General features: G+C 35.6%; 2 protein-coding genes across 2 annotated transcripts; one reads left to right on the forward strand and one right to left on the reverse strand.

Annotated features, from left to right (window-relative positions):
• The first annotated feature begins 336 nt into the window (after positions 1-336).
• Positions 337-6793, forward strand: LOC146139699 (uncharacterized). Its single transcript, XM_083391070.1, has 6 exons — positions 337-486; positions 2718-2936; positions 3033-3146; positions 4061-4156; positions 4719-4936; positions 5733-6793. Exons 1-6 carry the CDS (start codon positions 450-452, stop codon positions 5751-5753), a joined length of 705 nt encoding a protein of 234 aa, XP_083247196.1. The 5' UTR covers positions 337-449; the 3' UTR covers positions 5754-6793.
• A 4450-nt stretch (positions 6794-11243) lies between these two features.
• Positions 11244-11874, reverse strand: LOC146139700 (transcription initiation factor IIA subunit 2-like). Its single transcript, XM_083391071.1, has one exon. The coding sequence runs from the start codon at positions 11849-11851 to the stop codon at positions 11525-11527; it is 327 nt and encodes a 108-aa protein (XP_083247197.1). The 5' UTR covers positions 11852-11874; the 3' UTR covers positions 11244-11524.
• Between the last annotated feature and the right edge of the window lie 5162 nt (positions 11875-17036).

The following is a 17036-nucleotide window of genomic DNA, read 5'->3' on the forward strand; positions in this document are numbered from 1 at the left end:
TAAAAACAGTATAATAAAACAAATTCATAAATATGTAAATGTCAGCGTAAAATTAATGTAGCACGACTCGCGGCCACTACCTATGGGAAGCCCTGTCTGAATTACATTTAAAAAACTATTAAAAATAAACAAGCTGGCGTTTATTCAGGTTAAAAATTAAAGTGAAACAAACATCCATGCCATTTTCTCGAACAATTTATCGAGAAAAATACACTATAGTCTTATACTGAACTTGTAGTAGAGTGGTAACTTTATAAACATAATTATTTTTTTTAAACAAACAATCGCTATCTGCGCTACCCCAAGTACCCGTTATTTCTTTGCCTGTTGAAAAGAGGAACTATTTCAGACATTTTCCATACTAGTCGTTGTGTAATTTTTAAACTTTCAAGAAAACCTTGTTTGATATTAATTTCGGATCAATATTAAGCTAGTTGGTCTTACCTAAAATGTCTTTGCAGAGTGACGCACAACCGTTCGATACTGGTAAGTTAGAAACCATAGTTTTGAGTTACGATTGACATTTAAGGTCTTTCCAATCATAAACGAAATACAACCTTGGTACCATTTGGTCAAATTCAAATGCTTTCACGGGCCAAGTTTGCATTCAATTGCAGGTGCAGGCCATATATTTTTTTAAACCAATCTTTGTGCAAACGTGAATTACCAAATTAAACACCGTTTTTAGATGAATTTAAATTTGTATGAGAATTATAACTTACGGCAGGGATGGCCAACCACTAACCCGCGGGTCACAAAGGACTCACCACAGATTGTTAATGACCCACTGTACAACGAATAAACTGCTATCCGCCGCCACTGATTTGCACATTAGTTCAACAAATGCGGAAGCTGGTCTAGAATCACACCACATTTTTTACAGCAACAAAACGTGTCGTCAAAATTGAAACTGCAAGGAAGAAATAAAAGTAATAATTATACTTGATTTACCACTAAACCAAAAACTAACTGTCACCCTAACCCAAATATTGTGCGTTGATTCTTAGATATCACTATATACTATTTAAATCAAGGCTGCCCAATCAGTGGATCGTGCAAAAGTGTTTTAGGGGTGATGAGTAGGCCTACATTAACTGCACAGCAACAAATGCGTGCAGAAAAGCAGACAACTAAAAGCATTTTTTTATCGCTGTAAAAAGGATGGTTATTCTTCAAGGCAAATTTAGAGCTCAAAGACTAAACATTCTGGAAACCATGGCTGAACCAATAAACCATGCTGAAAAGCTTTTTGTGAACTCCTGTAATCCCATAAAAAATGCTGCAGTTGTTGTAAACTATTTGAGTTAATTTTCGCGTAAATCAGAATTTGGAAATCATCCACAAATCTTTAATTCTGAACCCGGACAATTACACTTAAACCGTCGCAACAGCAAAGTTTCGCATAAAATTAGCATATGATTAATATATGACCCACTTTAGCATTTTGCGAGGATTAAGGTCGTGTTTATGACCCGTTACATTTTCTTGTTTTTATCACCATTAACAGGGTTGCCACAAAGTCTTTGAGTCTTTGAATGTCTTTGAATTGATTTATGTATTGAAAAGTCTTTGATTTGATTTTATATGAAACTTTGTGAAGAATTTATTTTTAATCCGTATTAACAGAAACAAGGTTTTTTTTTAAATCAGATAACTCATTGTTTGTATCTATTTCATAGCATCAAAAGGAAAACAGCTGGACTACTCGCAGTGACTGTTGGTAGTTAGGGTTAATGATTCTAATGTTCATTCGTAGAAGTTGTTAATTAAGTAAAGTAATAGTAAGATGCAACCAAAGGCGCCGAACATGGGTGTGCAGAGCATTTCTAGACGCCCTGGATTTCTCGTAGAGCGTCAAAACGCTGGGGAATTTCGCCAAGTTATTAATAAATTTGCAAAATAATTTCTGTAGCACAGTCTTAGTTAACCAAAGTTGTTTGAAACTTTTCTGAATAAGCATATAGACACGAGGCCATAGAATTTCCAAACTATGTTTTTTATGTTATATGCATTTTTTTAAATGTTATTACGTTTTGCCCATTTCAATAGAAACTTTTTTAGCCCAAAGGTGCGAAAATAAAGTTTTAAAAGTAGAAATGGTTGGCTCAGTGCTTACATTTTTTGTTTAATTAATAACCAATTGTGCGAAAATAAAGTTTTAAAAGTAGAAATGGTTGGCTCAGTGCTCACATTTTTTGTTTAATTAATAACCAATTTTGCATTGTCTATACAAAATAACGCCCTGGAATTTAAAAGTTTGTCGCCTATGGATGCAACAATGTTTTTTTTAGATTGTGACGAATTTAATATAATTGTGACAGTCCATTCTCATTCATTTTTTTCATTATAGTGGATTCTTCCTCATAAGTAAGAACCTAGTCAAACTTGAGTTGTGTGCCTGAAACACTATTTGTTATTGTATTTATTCATTTATACTGTTTTGATTTTAAAATGACCTCCGACTCATGCCGAGTGTTTCGATTTCCCGTCTTTAAATATCTAAAAAATGTCTTTGTAAAGTCTTTGAATGTCTTTGAATTTGATTCTTAGTAATATGTGACAACCCTGATTAAATAAGATGACTTTTTTAAGTTTATTATAAAAAACTCCACAAAGGAATTGACTAGCCAATGGTTTTGATCCAGTATTCTTTTTTATTGTAATTAAGTTATGTATTTTTGGGTGGTTGTCACTAAACATACAAAAACAATTTACAGGCGCTCCAAAAAACATGGAGACAGAGGAAACAACCAATACCCAAACAGCTTCAGGGGAAAAGACTTCCGAGGGTGGAAATAAAAGCCATGGATTCATACCGAGTTATGGACCAACAGCTGAAACAGCAAACCAGCAGGAACAAACCCAGACCTACCCGAATTCGAGATCCTTTGATTTTCATCCCAACACATCAGCAGAAATTTCAAGTTCATCTGAAAGTATGAGAATCTATTTTTGTTTAATTTTTCTGGAAGCATTTTGTACCTCTCGCTGGGATGTGAGTGGTACTTATTGTGCTTATTTATGTGTTTTAGAAAAAGGAATGCATGGCAAAACCACAAGAAATGTCTACAATATAAAAGCCGCAAATATTACTGCAGCTACTATTGGGTCTGCTGGGCCAGTAAAATTTAATACAAAATCAACAGGTAAGAATTTGCTTCATACTTTGTTTAATATAAAGATGTTTTAAATAGTATTAATTGTGTAAAGCAGCGACTCTTAACAGGTGTGCCACGAGAAAATGAATCGTTTCATACCCTTTTCCTCTTAATTTGGGTGTTCTTTAGATCTTTTTATCTTATTTTGGTCTTAGTAATATATGGTATATTTAGATCATTCTGATTTAAAGATTGTTGCTTTGTAGGTTTTTGTTGAGTGTATCCCTGAAGTAAGTGTTTTTTTAAATATGATGTGCTACAATCTATTTTTTTCATGTTAAGTATGTGGGTTTAAGGTGTATTCCAGGTTGTGCAAATAATTTGCAGGATTAGGCTCTTTTTTATTTTTTACTTCTCTTTTGACTTATCTCATAAAGCATACCATACTTTATAGATAACGATTTTAGGAGGCCTTCCTAATAAAAAGTGAAGACATAATATAACATGTAACAAGATACCCCAAAAAGTTTGCAGTCGCTTTGCTCGCCAGGTGCGCCTCCACGTTTTCAAGAGTTTTTTAAGTGCACCCTGAGGTAAAAAATGTTATGAAACACTGGTCTAAAGTATATTTGCACCACTGTTATATACTGTCACGACTTGAGTCCCAGTCAAGTCGTCAAAATAAAAGGGTAAATTAGGGTAAACCTGTCAGATACCGATTTTTATTTAGAAAATAACAAAAAACTTAAAATATTATAGGCCAGCATGTTTTACCAGCAAAAACTGTGAATGCAAGTAATTTTGTCCAAAAGACTCAAACTAATCAAGTCAAGTCCTTTAAAAACAGTGACTTTGACTTAAAAAGTAATAACTTCCATTAAGTTAAGAAGAAAATTTAGATTTGACCTTTAAATAAAATACAGTGAGCTGTTCCCCATAAAAAATAATTAAAATTTCCACAGTTTTCAAGGATGGTGCCAAAAATCAGAACATTCACATCACTGATGGGAGTTTTACGCAAACCAGCATTGGAGGAAAGAGCACTTGTACTACAACAGGTAGGCCTTGGGTTATCAAATTGTATACTATGACCTGTGGCATATCAAGGGGGTGGGTTTCTGGGTTCCGTGTCCCTTATTGTAAGCGCTAATGTGTTGTTTTTGTCAGGGTTCGACTCTCTGTTCGAAGCAAACGTTTGTATTTTGGCCAATCTTAAGCCAAAGCGAAAATGCAACGCAAAACACTGTTAACTATGTACAATGAACATGTTCGCTTTCCGTTTAATTAGTAGTTTGTTTTCGCTAGATGTTAATTGACTGTTTTTGATAAGGTTGTTTCTATATATTATGACATCATAAACGTTGGCCGCAAATTAAGGAAATTCCCTTAGTTCAAAATTCGGGACCCGATTTTTAGCTTTCTGAATACTCCTCTAACTATTACACACTTGGCCAAACATAATATTAAGTACCATTCAAAATACTATACATGTCTATAGTGTAAGTTATTTGAACTTATGTTTTGTTTAATAATGCATTCCAGTGTGACAAAACAGTAATATTTGGGATAAATGTAAATATACTAAATTTAAGTTTGTGCATTACTGTTTATGATTTTTAGGTGGAAGTGCAGCAAGTCCAACCCTTAAGATTCCAGACTTTCCACCTTACAGCCCAGAACGGGTGCTTTTAAAGCTATTACAGACGGGTGTAAGTTCACGTGATCTGATTTCTCTGTTGGAGATGGAATATTCTGTTGCAAACTTAGCCTTTGCCTTGCCCAGCAATTCCCATAAAAGAAATGCAATTGTCAATGCATTACTGTCTGTTGGTAATGAGGTAAGACAAATATTTCGATTACCGTCTGAAGTTAGATTTTTTTATTTATATTCTAATATGGGTTTGCAGACAAGTAGAATTGTGCGTTGCTAAGGTTTTTTTGCAAAAACTCCATAATTGAAGAAACGTAGATTCGTAATGTAATGGACATATGTACCACATCACCCACGTGGAGTTCGACAATATTGCAAAGAAAACATAAACCAATTTTGTCGGCTGTCTAATTGTGTTAATAGCATAAATTGTTGGGTCACAATTTACAAACTAGGTTACTCCAAATGTTATATATAGGGCGATTATTTTTTTATCTAAAAAATGGAAAATTTTGACAAATTTTGAGCTAAAAATATATTTTTTGACAAAATTTTGACCTTTTAGAAAAACATTGATACAAACAATATATTGTTGTTTAAAGTGTTGCAATAGTGTCTTGGCGTCGTTAACCACGCATTTTTGATATTTTGTTGACTACCGGTCAACACAAATCAGTTCTATTTCGGGTTTATGCAAAACTCATGAAAACGCTTAGTTAACATTTTTCTCATTTCAAAAGACAAACAACTACTAAAATGGCAAAAAAAACAACACGCTGTTTTTTTTTTAAATGTTGTGTAAATAGTTGAAATACTAAGCGATTTATGTGTATTCCTAATTGATTTTCATTGGAAATAATTTTGACAAATTTTGACCTAACGTGCAAATTTAGACAAAATTTTGACTTTTTTTGACAAATCAAAAAATGATCGCCCTAGTTATATAGTAGAACGTGCTGACCACCTATTAATATAATCCTTAGATGGAAGCTGAAACAAGCTAAATTTGCCAACTGCCCTGAAGAAAACGAATTAACTGACGTCTTCTGTTTTTTATGGATATGTTCTCCTTTTAAAGGTAGAAATGTGTACATACGTGACAATATATATCCTTTACATATCATGCAACAATTCTGTAAGAATGTTATGTCATGGTGTTGTGTTCAGTTAAGGTAATCCAAACCCAATATTTGTAATTTTTCTGGCCTTTGATATAATTATTCGCCTCTACAGTGCTTGAGGGTTACACTTAGTTTAAAACCACATGTTTCGTGTCCGATATGCTTTACCAAAATATCAACCTTAAAATTCAGCTTATTTTTGGCGTTTGATTTCCAAATCCTAAGACTGTATTTGCCCCACTGTATACAACTTATGCATTTTAATGCACTTATTTTATATTGATTTAATTGTGTGTAATTATCAACTTTTTTTTGCTGTATATAGTTTTTTTAGCGATCTTTAAATGAACCTATCTTCAAAGTTCCATAGCAAGTTTTTTTGTTTTATGTAAATCGAAAAATGCAACGGGCGATTAACGAAGAACAAAAATTAAAGTGAACTGACAATGCGTATTTCGGCAGAACTTACAACTACAAGATTTTTCCGCTTCCATAACTCTTTAGAGCTTCCCTGAAACAAAAACATCTGAATCTTACTGGATAGTATGGTACCTAAAAAAAACTTTTATATATTGTCGCAAAAGTTATTACCTGTAGGTCAATTCGTTTTAGATTGTAGTATTAAATTATTACTATAATACGGAGTATTAAATTCGGACTTGCCAACAATCACAAAACTCAAAATAATCTCCTAATCGTTTTACAGTAGAAGTGTTTTTTCTAATTATTACCCCTGATATAAAAATATGTTTACAAAATACTATTTGAACAGAAACTTTCCAAAGTTCACTTACAATCCCTCTCGTCGTAGAATACTGCGTTTCTTCCTAATTTCTCGTACTTCTTTCAGCGTGTCCTGTACAAATTTTAAAAGTTTCTCTCTTTCTCTTTCCTGGCGCTATAAAATAAAATATCCCAATTAGTTTCGGCATATATGCCAAGAAAGAAACCTTGCCTTTCAAACCTGCGTCTTTTTCCGTGACGAGGGTCTACTACATATTTTTGGCTGAAGCAGTCTTTGTGGAGAAGTAGGAAAGTTGTAAACTGCTTTGGTTTGTTCCTGGATAGAATATTTTATCTAAATCGATTCTTTAAACTAAATACCAAACCTTTAACAAAATTGTGGTTCTATTTTTTTCAACAATTGTCACAATCAGGGCTGGGGAGCCGGAGTTGGAGCCCGGAGCTAAGCATTTTCTCTGGAGCCAGAGCCGGAGCCGGAGCCATTGTTATTATTTTTGTGGAGCTGGAGCCGGAGCCGGAGCCATTTTTATTATTTTTGTGGAGCTGGAGCCGGAGCCATTTTTATTATTTTCTTAGGAGCCGAAGCCCTTTTTATTATTTTTTGTGGACTGGGGCCATTTTTCAATTTGTGGTGCTAAAGCTAAGAATTTATATTTTGTTCCATCTACAACGTTAGTGAGACAAAAGCAATTTTTAAAACTTTTTTAAAAAGCCATTGAAGCTGGAGCCGGAGCCAAAGGATATGAGTTTTACTACTCCGGAGCTGGAGCCGGAGCCAAAGGATTTAGTTTTACGACTCTGGAGCCGGAGCCATTTAATAATTGCCTGATGGCTCCGGAGCCGGAGCTAATGCCATTTTACGGTGGCTCCCCAGCCCTGGTCACAATATACCTAAACATCGTAACATTTTCCCGTTAGCCATTCGGTTTGTAAGTATGTTTTTCAATAATAACGTTGAAGTCGACTTTATATTATTGAAGTCCTCTCAAAAAATATATTATTGGAGTCCACTTGCATGTGACCAGCAAGCTTGTTTAATAGGACTCACTTCAACTTACCTTTAATCTAAAAAACATAACTACTTCGGAACTATAACCTACACGCCTAACAGTACTATGCAGGTAGGTTTCCTACCCCTGGCTTGAATAGTCACCTCGGCGAAACGACGATCCAATAGTGTCGGGGAACCCGGTGGCGTTTCTTCTACGATATGTGACGGGAAAATATCGTCGATGTCCCGCGGATGATAATCTGCAAAGCTCGTTTGTTCAGTGCTTAATGTAGTAAATTTGGGTCGACTTTGTGCTTATTGGCGCATGTTTCATTTGGGATATTGGAGCTAAATCTGGATACGTTAGACTTCCATTATCATATTTGATTTGAACGCGATTCATACGGAAATTGTTTGCATTTTGAAAAACGCCAAAAAGATGGACTGGATTTGATTTAGGGACTATCCGATTTATTTTTGTTGGAACACATGGCCCCGAAAACGTAAAATAAATGTCCTCATTGACGGATCAACTTGCAAAGTACAAATCTTATGACTCGAGTCGAGCACAATATTTTTTCTAATTTTTTTAAGATCATTTATCCAGTTTTTTTTTGTCAGACTTTTAAAGAAAACCTATTTTGTGATACAAAGCCTTGGTCCCTATTAAACCACGAGACGAGCATGTTTATTAGGCTATGCAGATCATTAACGAAATATTGAGTAGTATGCAACAGTGTTGGAAACAGCGAAACAGTCGCGAAAAGCCACAGCATATTAGACATAAAAAATATGTATGTTAAACTTTTTTTTTTTTTATCAATGAACGTTCCATTCTGAACAAATATTTCTAGCAGGGTTGCCAGATTGCTTTTTTTGACGCCAAATTCTTCAAATTTGGCTCTTCTTTTTTTTTGCTTGGTTGGCGTCAGAAAATTAAGTTAGCATTTTGGCTTTTTCATACAAGCCTGCTAAAACTAGTCAAATTGCATACATAGGTCTCCTTTTTTGTTCTAAAATATTCGTTTTAAGATCTGCCCTACCTTGCTTGAGTTTTAAAATTATAAATCGTTACGGAAGGTCTCCACTCTCCAGGCCGCAGTGTTTCTGAACCAGTGCCCAAGGGTGGCCAACGCCAACCTGTTGGATTTGGTTGGTTCGCGTTTAAATTTTTTAAGGAAATTGCAAGCAATACAAAGAGAATTTCTCATACTTAAATTTAAATTGTTACGTAAAGTATTGGTCGCTTAAACAGTTCAGTGAAGTGGATTAAGCTAGCAAATCCCTGGTTTATTACTTATGGCAGGCAGCCCAAAAGGTTAAGAAACACCGCGCTTTATGGTGAGCGCAAGTATTTTTCAATGAAAAGCTTGACAATAAATATCACGTTTTCAGTCTAAAGATCGTAGGATAACTGAGCTTTCCAAAAATAAAAAAATCAATTTGGTTGGTATGTTGTGAACATCTTATGGTTGTCATGTTGCTATACCACACAAGTTTGAACCTTAAAGGTTATTTGTTATCATACAAATAAACTTCTCGTATTATTATAGCCCTTTATGTGTTTTTAATTTATATAATTAATGTTTGGCTTTTTCTGGCTTTTTTTCATTTACGGTTTGGCTTTTTTTTTATTTTAATCTGGCAACCCTCATTTCTGGTAAATAGTCATTACAAGACGTCACACCGGTAACATCATCTGTAACTTTTCTGAACTTGTGGAATATACGATTGTTAGTAAGTGCAAAGGGAGGACTAAGGAGTATTTAGGAGGTATATTTTTGGAGAAACTGCCCATAAAACGGCGATTGGTCTACACGTAATTCCTGCTGCTCGAAAACGACATATGATTCTCGTTTTCGCTGTGTAGTCTGTTTTGCTGCGAAATCACTGTTCCGAGAAATAATTTTATAATAGTTAAACAAATTAGGGAACGACAGACATAGGAGGATTTGCAAAACTGCGCCGGCACCGCATTTACCTGCTTTTGGAGTTTTTCCTAAAACCATCTCTCGAAGTTGCGGCGTTTCGACTTCCGCTCGCTTTCCCAGCAAATGTTCAACAGTGTAGCCTTGTGAAACTGTTTTGGGGGTCTCCACATTAATCGGTCGTCTTATAAGACTTGTTGGCGTTAAGGATTCCTGGTTGCTAATTCGCGGAGGCACAAATCTATTGCAATGATTTTGACTCATTCTCGCTCGTCTACTATTTGCTGTACTCTAACTCGACGTTCCTATACAAACAATCTTGCAAACCACAACTAAACAAAACGATTTTGGCCGAGCGTTATCGTTACATTTTGCTAACTCATCCAATACTAGAAAGTCTCTAACACTAAGCTTTTAGTTTTAACCAAACTGCATTTAGCAAGTAGCTATCCTAAAAATAACAAAAGATTTAAAAAAACAAAGATTCAACATATATTTCCAAGACTATGCTCAGGATTCCTATTTACACATCTGCTTTAATTATACTTTTTATTATTTTGCTAGTCTAAAACTAGAACGCGCGTTTACAGAAAGGCGTTTATTACGTAATAGGGTTCGGGAAACAACATTGTTTAAACACAAAGATATTATGCTAACTGTAAGTTAAGTGCTTTTTATACTGAAAGCAAAACGTTTAATTCTGTGTTAACGAATATATGAATGCTTTTAATCGTGCCTGATAAAATAAAGAAAAGCGAATGGCGGTGGCGTTCGGCTGGCCAAGAACCTAAAAAGATTATTGCCTAAATTTAACTGCTGGTTTTTGCTTTGGATTATAACCGACTTCCTTGTAAGTTTTAAGAGGGGCTACATCAATAATTTCCCTGACGATTTCCTGATTTGGTGTGTGCAAATGCAATAACATGCCTGTAAGTCTACCGCCATATACACAACCAGTGTCAAGTCCAGTGCAGTTCTTGTGTAACTGAAGACCTTCGATTGCGTCATGGCCGAAATACACATGTTTTCTTCCTTGATACAAATTTCCCCAAAGGTAGCCAGGTATCTTTTCACGTGTAGCCTTTAAAACTAAATCACCGAAATCGTTTTTTTCATACAACAAACTTCTCATGTTAAGCATGCTATTTTGGTGTTGGTCAGCAAGTGGTACATTGGGAACAATTCCCCCATGTACAATTAAAATGTTCAGACTTGGTATTGACAAGGTATACGGTAGGCTTTTTAAAAAGTCAATATGTTTTGGCTTTAAATCTTTCATCCAGGAATTGAGGTCAGTTTCAGCAACTTTCCCTTTTTTGTAATTCAAATAGAGTTGCAATATTTTTTGGTCGTGATTTCCTCGAACAGAAAAAATTGCATTAGAGGAGGAGACAAAATCAATTGTTTCAATGTTTTTTGGACCTTTGTTGATGATGTCTCCAACTAAAACACAAATAACTTCTTTGTTTGTCCTGGATTTTGCAAGCTCAATGAGAGCAATCAACTCATCAAAGCACCCATGAATGTCTCCAATGATCAGCAAGTCCTTGCCGTGAAGTTGTGAACTATGGATGGTACCATGTCTGATATATGGCTCTGTTTCATCAATGAACCTTTTTTTGTCATCATATTTTTTTCTAAAAAGCACTGGACCCAGCAGAGAAGCAACACAAGCACATAGGCTTGTCATTGGTTTACCTTTTAAAGCTGCTAAAATCAATTTGTAAAAAATTAAATTTTATTGTTGGTTGTATTTGTTTATAAGATATTACTTAAAAGTAAAGTCAGTTTTAACAATAAATATCACACAATGAATAAACAAATAATTGTGTTTCACGAAGGTAATAACATGCAGATTATAATGGTTACTGTAAAGCCCAGTTGTAAAATAGAATGACTATTTAATATTAAAATAAAGTCCAAAAAGTTTTATTGGAACTGCTCTTTTTCTGGGCTGTGCATCTGTAGCTAACAAATTTGTCCAAAAAAGGTCAGTCATCCTTGGTTGCTGCGGTTCTCCCATCACAAGCAACTATTTTAACTTTGTCTACTGGGATCTTCATGAGACACTCAGTGAAATCTGCATTCTTTAAAACAAATGTCCATACATTGTCACAAAATCTGTAAGTGTTTAGGTCTCCCTTGAACATAATACGGTTTTTCACACGAGAAGAGAGTCCGGTGTTAATGGCTTTGTCAAATTCCAGCAAAACCCTCAGTGCCAGTTGGGGAGTGATTTGCTGACTTTGAATCAATTCATCCAGTGACTCTTGTAAGCTGTTTCCAAGGGTTGTGTTGCGATACAGTTGGTAACTCATGGTTATGTAGATTTTAACCAAAAAAAGCTGTAATATCAAAATATAACATCTAATTTCATGTTGCTCACTATAAAAAAATTGATAACCCTTAAAGACATTGTTTCCCAAATGCGGGGCTGTTCTAACCAGGGCTGCGGAGTCAGGACTCGACGGAGTCCGTTTGTTTTGCCGGAGTCGGACTCGAGTAAGACCGCGTAAAACTACCTGAGTCCGACGTGCGCATGCACAGTATCAAATTTTAAAACTGTAAAGGCGGCAAAATGTAAGTACTAAAAGTGTATTAGTAATTGGTGAAATGTTGTAATGCGGGTGGATGAATAATGACACCTATATGAGTGGATTGCAGAAAACCACCTTAATTTAGTTGCGTAAATGGGTAAAAAATACAGGGTGTAGAGTCACAGCTGGAATCGGGACTTGACAAAATCTTACTTTTGGCCGGTGTCAGACTCGGTGTATTTTTTTGGCCGGAGTCGGACTCTGGTTGTTTTTAACCGACTACGCAGCCCTGGTTTTAACACCTGCCAAGTTATATTTTAAATTTTGGATTGCAATATTTACTTTACTGGTAAGCTTCGTAAACATTTTTTGTGTGCAATTTGAGGGCCACAAGTCAAGAATTGTTTTTCTATGTTGTGTACTATTTTCATGTTAGTTTATTGTGGTTTATAATCACAGTAAACCACTAACGTTAGTTTATAATCACAGTAAACCACTAATATGAAAGAAAGGGCCTAAAATATTCGTTTTATTAGTAAGCCTCATAAGGCATCACTTCTTTAGGAGAGCAACTAGTTTAATTTATTTGAAAATTATTGCAATATATGTGTGAAAGTTTTGTAAAGATAATCAATTTAAATATCATTTGAAACTGCAATTGATTTGATAATAGTCACATAACCATCAAAAATCGGCAAGAAATTGTATTTTTAGTCCTGCCGAAGAAAGTAATTTAACAAAATGATCTCTTCATTTTCATGTAAAAATGTATTTCGCAACTAAACATTTGGCGCTGGTCTAGAATCCTACCACAACAAACATTATTTGGGTTAGGGCGCGGGTTAGCGTTTGGGTTAGGGTGGGTCAAGTAAAAGTGTTAAATAAAGAATATTATAATACTTCACCCACCCACACCCAAACGCTAACTCGCACCCTAACTCAAATTCTGTGCCTTGATTTCATAACTGTGGTAGGATTCTAGACCAGCGCCAAACATTTTGATCTAAAAGGTAAAGAATATAACCTGTAAATTTGTATTTTTATACCTTGTTTAAAAAGCATCTAAGAAACTTGTTTTGTATATACTTGTCTAGTTTTTTATTTACTTGTTTTTGCTTCTGTGTCGTTTGTTCATCTCATTATAGGGGAACAACCTACACTACAGTATTTTTTTATGAAATATTTTTAAATCATCTACACGTTTACTGGATATTGTATCTCCCACAGGTGTAAGCCGACGCTAATTTTTTTCTTAAATAATCTTTCTTAGGGTCAGGGGTAAGAGTCGTAGTCGGCCCCGCCGACCAGTGGTCTACGATCTACCTACCGTACCGGTAATTAATATTATTAAAGTAATGTAACCCCAGGCTTAATCTCGCGCGTAAAAATTAATATAAAGAAGGGTGAAAGAATCAGTACAAGGCAGTTACTTATGAAGACCCTACAAATTGAAAAGCACTTGATAAATCGATTTAGGGTCAATTTTTTTTATCCATAAACTAACCTGAACCGTTTTTTGTACGATTTTAAGGACCCGAACTGAAACTGAACCGAATAATTGGAAAGAACATGTCCATTTGGTCCTTAACCGAACTTGAACCTGTTAAAAAGGCAGTTCATTCCAGCATGACGTTACAACATGTGTTTTACAGAGTTAAGTTACGCCATGTTCGAAATTTTATGACAAACATATGAATACCTATTGATTAAATAAAATGTTGATTTTTTTTTAATATTTCAATATATAAGTTTTCTTAATAAAAAGATTTTCTATAGGCCTACATTTATTGACCAACATTTTTAGATTGATAGCAACTTATATTGTATCCTTACCAGAACTTTATAAACCTGTTTTGAAATAACGACGGTCGATCTGGAGCTGAACTTTTAAATTGCTCGAAACCGGTATCCAAAAAAATCCTTAAACCAGAACTGAGCCTGAACTGGAAATGTCAAACGGTTCGACTTCCTGTTTTTTGATAAAATTTCAAATGTTCTGCTTCTATCTTTCACGCTACTGTTGTTGTCATTATCACGTTTTTGTCAGTGACTTAGGCGACTAAAAAATAACACATGTAGAGCGAATTATTTTGTTCTTCCACAATATTATAGTCTTTGGTCGACATTGAGTAGAAGGGCGAATCGATATGCTATGTATTTTTTCTCGCATTGCGTGAAAGCTGCTAAAATATCTGTCACTGTTTGTCATCCTAAACGAAGTAGATCACTTTACGCGTTAATTGGTAGTTTGTGGCTGCTTGGAGAAGCTAAATCAGGGGTCGGCAACCCTGGCACACGAGATGATTTTTCTGGGCACGCCAAATGATTGCGCACGTTATAGCCTATCACCTTGAGAAAGTGCAACCATTACATCACTGCCACACCATCAACATTATTATTACATCATCGACATAGCGCTAGCTAAAGGGTTGCACACATTAACAGTTAATGTATGTGCAGTGTTCGTGTCACAAATTAGTGTCTTAACTGTTGTATTTAAGATTATTTTTTGTGGGCGGTAAACTTGTTGTTTACGACGAACCGTTCGTATTACACCAAAATACTGAAAAATGGCTTGATGTGTTCTGCGTTAAGGGAGTTCATTCTATACATGAAAACTTTAAAAGTTACGAAGTAAACGCGTGTGTATTTTGTGCGACTTACAAACCAAGCTCAACACGAAACTGTTAGCTAACTCGGATGAATATAGGCTGAAAAGCGTCGAAATAAATTCCTAAAATTAGCGGACACATTATTGTGTTCTTGTCATTTCGTTTTTTTCAACAGGGTTAGGGTACACTATGCATGGATTTGTAATGTAGCTTGATGATGAATTGCAAAGCTAAAAAGGTGAAGTAGATCGACATCATGTTGATTATTAAGACGTTTTGGTACGAGCTAGAATCACCTTAAGTTAATGTGACTGAGATTAGTTGGAGCATTACTTCGGAATGTTGCAGAAGGTGTCTGCAAACCTCTGATTACTCATCTACTCTATGTTCTTTAACCCTCCTTAAAATATTCCGTAGGGTTTGGTCAATGTCGAAAGCACCGCATGAACAAGTTAATTTATAAACGACACTTCATCGCTGCAAATTAACTTTTTGTGCAGTCGTCATACCAATAACAGTACGGACCAGGGACGATCCAGGGGTGGCCATGACCCCTGACTACAAGACTGTATTTATTCAAAAAAAAAAAAATTTTTTTTGCGCTTAGCGCGATTATATTTCATTTAAGAAGTGTTAAACTTCAACGAATAAAGACTTTTTTTGCGCTCTTTCTGAATGTTTTCCCTTTAGTTAGTAGTTTTTTTTTTTAAATCGTTGCAAGTAGTACGCGTTTTGTCAGTTTAATACACTTTTGCACATTAATCACCATGTGATGCATAACAAATTAAAACGATAGATGGACGACACATCGGCATAACCCATAGGTTAACTTAGGGGTCGACAACCTATACGGCCCGCGGGCCGGATCCGGTCCGCCAATGTAATTTATCCGGCCCGCAGCCTTTTTGACAAACTAGACACGAGTCCGTTTGTTTTTAGCTATACGTAAGTAAGAAAAATGTTAGCGCTTCGCGCGAATGTTTTTTCTACGTCCGGGTTGTTTACGTTTTGATGCTGTCTTTTCAACTAGATCAGCGCTTCTTTGCCGTTGCGCCTTCGAAGGCTGCTAAATGCGTCGCGGACAAACGGAAAACGTATTCAGAAATATTGGACATATATTTTTTAACATTTTTTTATGTTTTATTTTCGGCAATTTAACAAAAACTTGAGAAAAGAAATGTAGGTATACTAAAAAATCGCGCTCGCTTCGCTTGCCAGGTGTGCCCTATCTTACAATGGTTAACATACACTGAACTAGATTAACTATTAAAAGGTATCGTAGTTGTTTTATTACACTTTTCATTAGTAGTATATGGATGACGACGTGTGGACTCGAATTTTAAACCAAGCAAACGCGTTTTTTGAGCTTTGCGCCAATACTTTATTACCTCCTTAAAATGTTTTTAAACACGTTTTAAAATAAAGATCCGATCCAGGCCTGATTCCCAGTTCCTGTATTATTTTAATAACAAAGTTCTCAGTTAACATTTTGTGCGGCCCGCAGAGACCTTTCTGAGTTTGGGTTTCGCCCGCGACTTGAAAATGGTTGCCGCACCCTGGGTTAAATTGAGATATAGACATAGGCTACAAGCATCTGACAAGACCAAAAAAATAAACACGCAGTTTTATTCTGTGATGACGCAGTAGTTTACTTTCTTGCAAGCTTTGTTAACTTTTTTGGGTCAGAGTGAACCTGTACGCCTTTAAAACGCAGTGCTCGACAGCATGAAACGCGCACGCAGTTTGCTTGTAATAAAATTATTCATTGAATGATTTGCTGTAATGCTTCTATAGCAAAAGTGTTATGTGTTTTTGTAACATTGTGTTTCAATGGCCTCTAGGTCAGACCTGGGCAACATACGGCCCGCGGCCAACCACTTGAATCCGACCCGCGGCTTATTTTCCTTAAAATATACATAAGCTAAGCGAAATCAAGGGCGAGTTTCTACATGTTTGGTTGTACCGTAAACACTTTTAGCAGGGACGGATCTAGTCATGGACCCGCCAAGTTCGATTTTTAGCCTGTTTTATATATCAAAACGGAACTTTTTTTTGCGCTTCGCGCGAAACTCTTCTGTATTTCTCGTATGTTCCACGCTATTATGGTATCTTTATACAGACAAATACCGTCCTATATGCACTGTGCACTCTTTCCAACAAAAGTTTAACAAACTTAGCCTAATATTTATATATTTTTTGCGCTTCGGTCGAAAGTAGTCCGTTTTTAGAATATAAACGAAATACCGACCGTTTTCCGAACTCTGAAATATATCTATTCACATTTTGTCAACCTAGTTTAGTTAATGCCATGTTGCGTGTTTCTCCCGATTTATATCGTCTTTGCAAAATGGCCG

The sequence above is a fragment of the Ascidiella aspersa genome, chromosome 6, assembly GCF_963924565.1.
Source record: "Ascidiella aspersa chromosome 6, kaAscAspe10.2, whole genome shotgun sequence".
Classification (NCBI taxonomy): Eukaryota; Metazoa; Chordata; class Ascidiacea; order Phlebobranchia; family Ascidiidae; genus Ascidiella; species Ascidiella aspersa.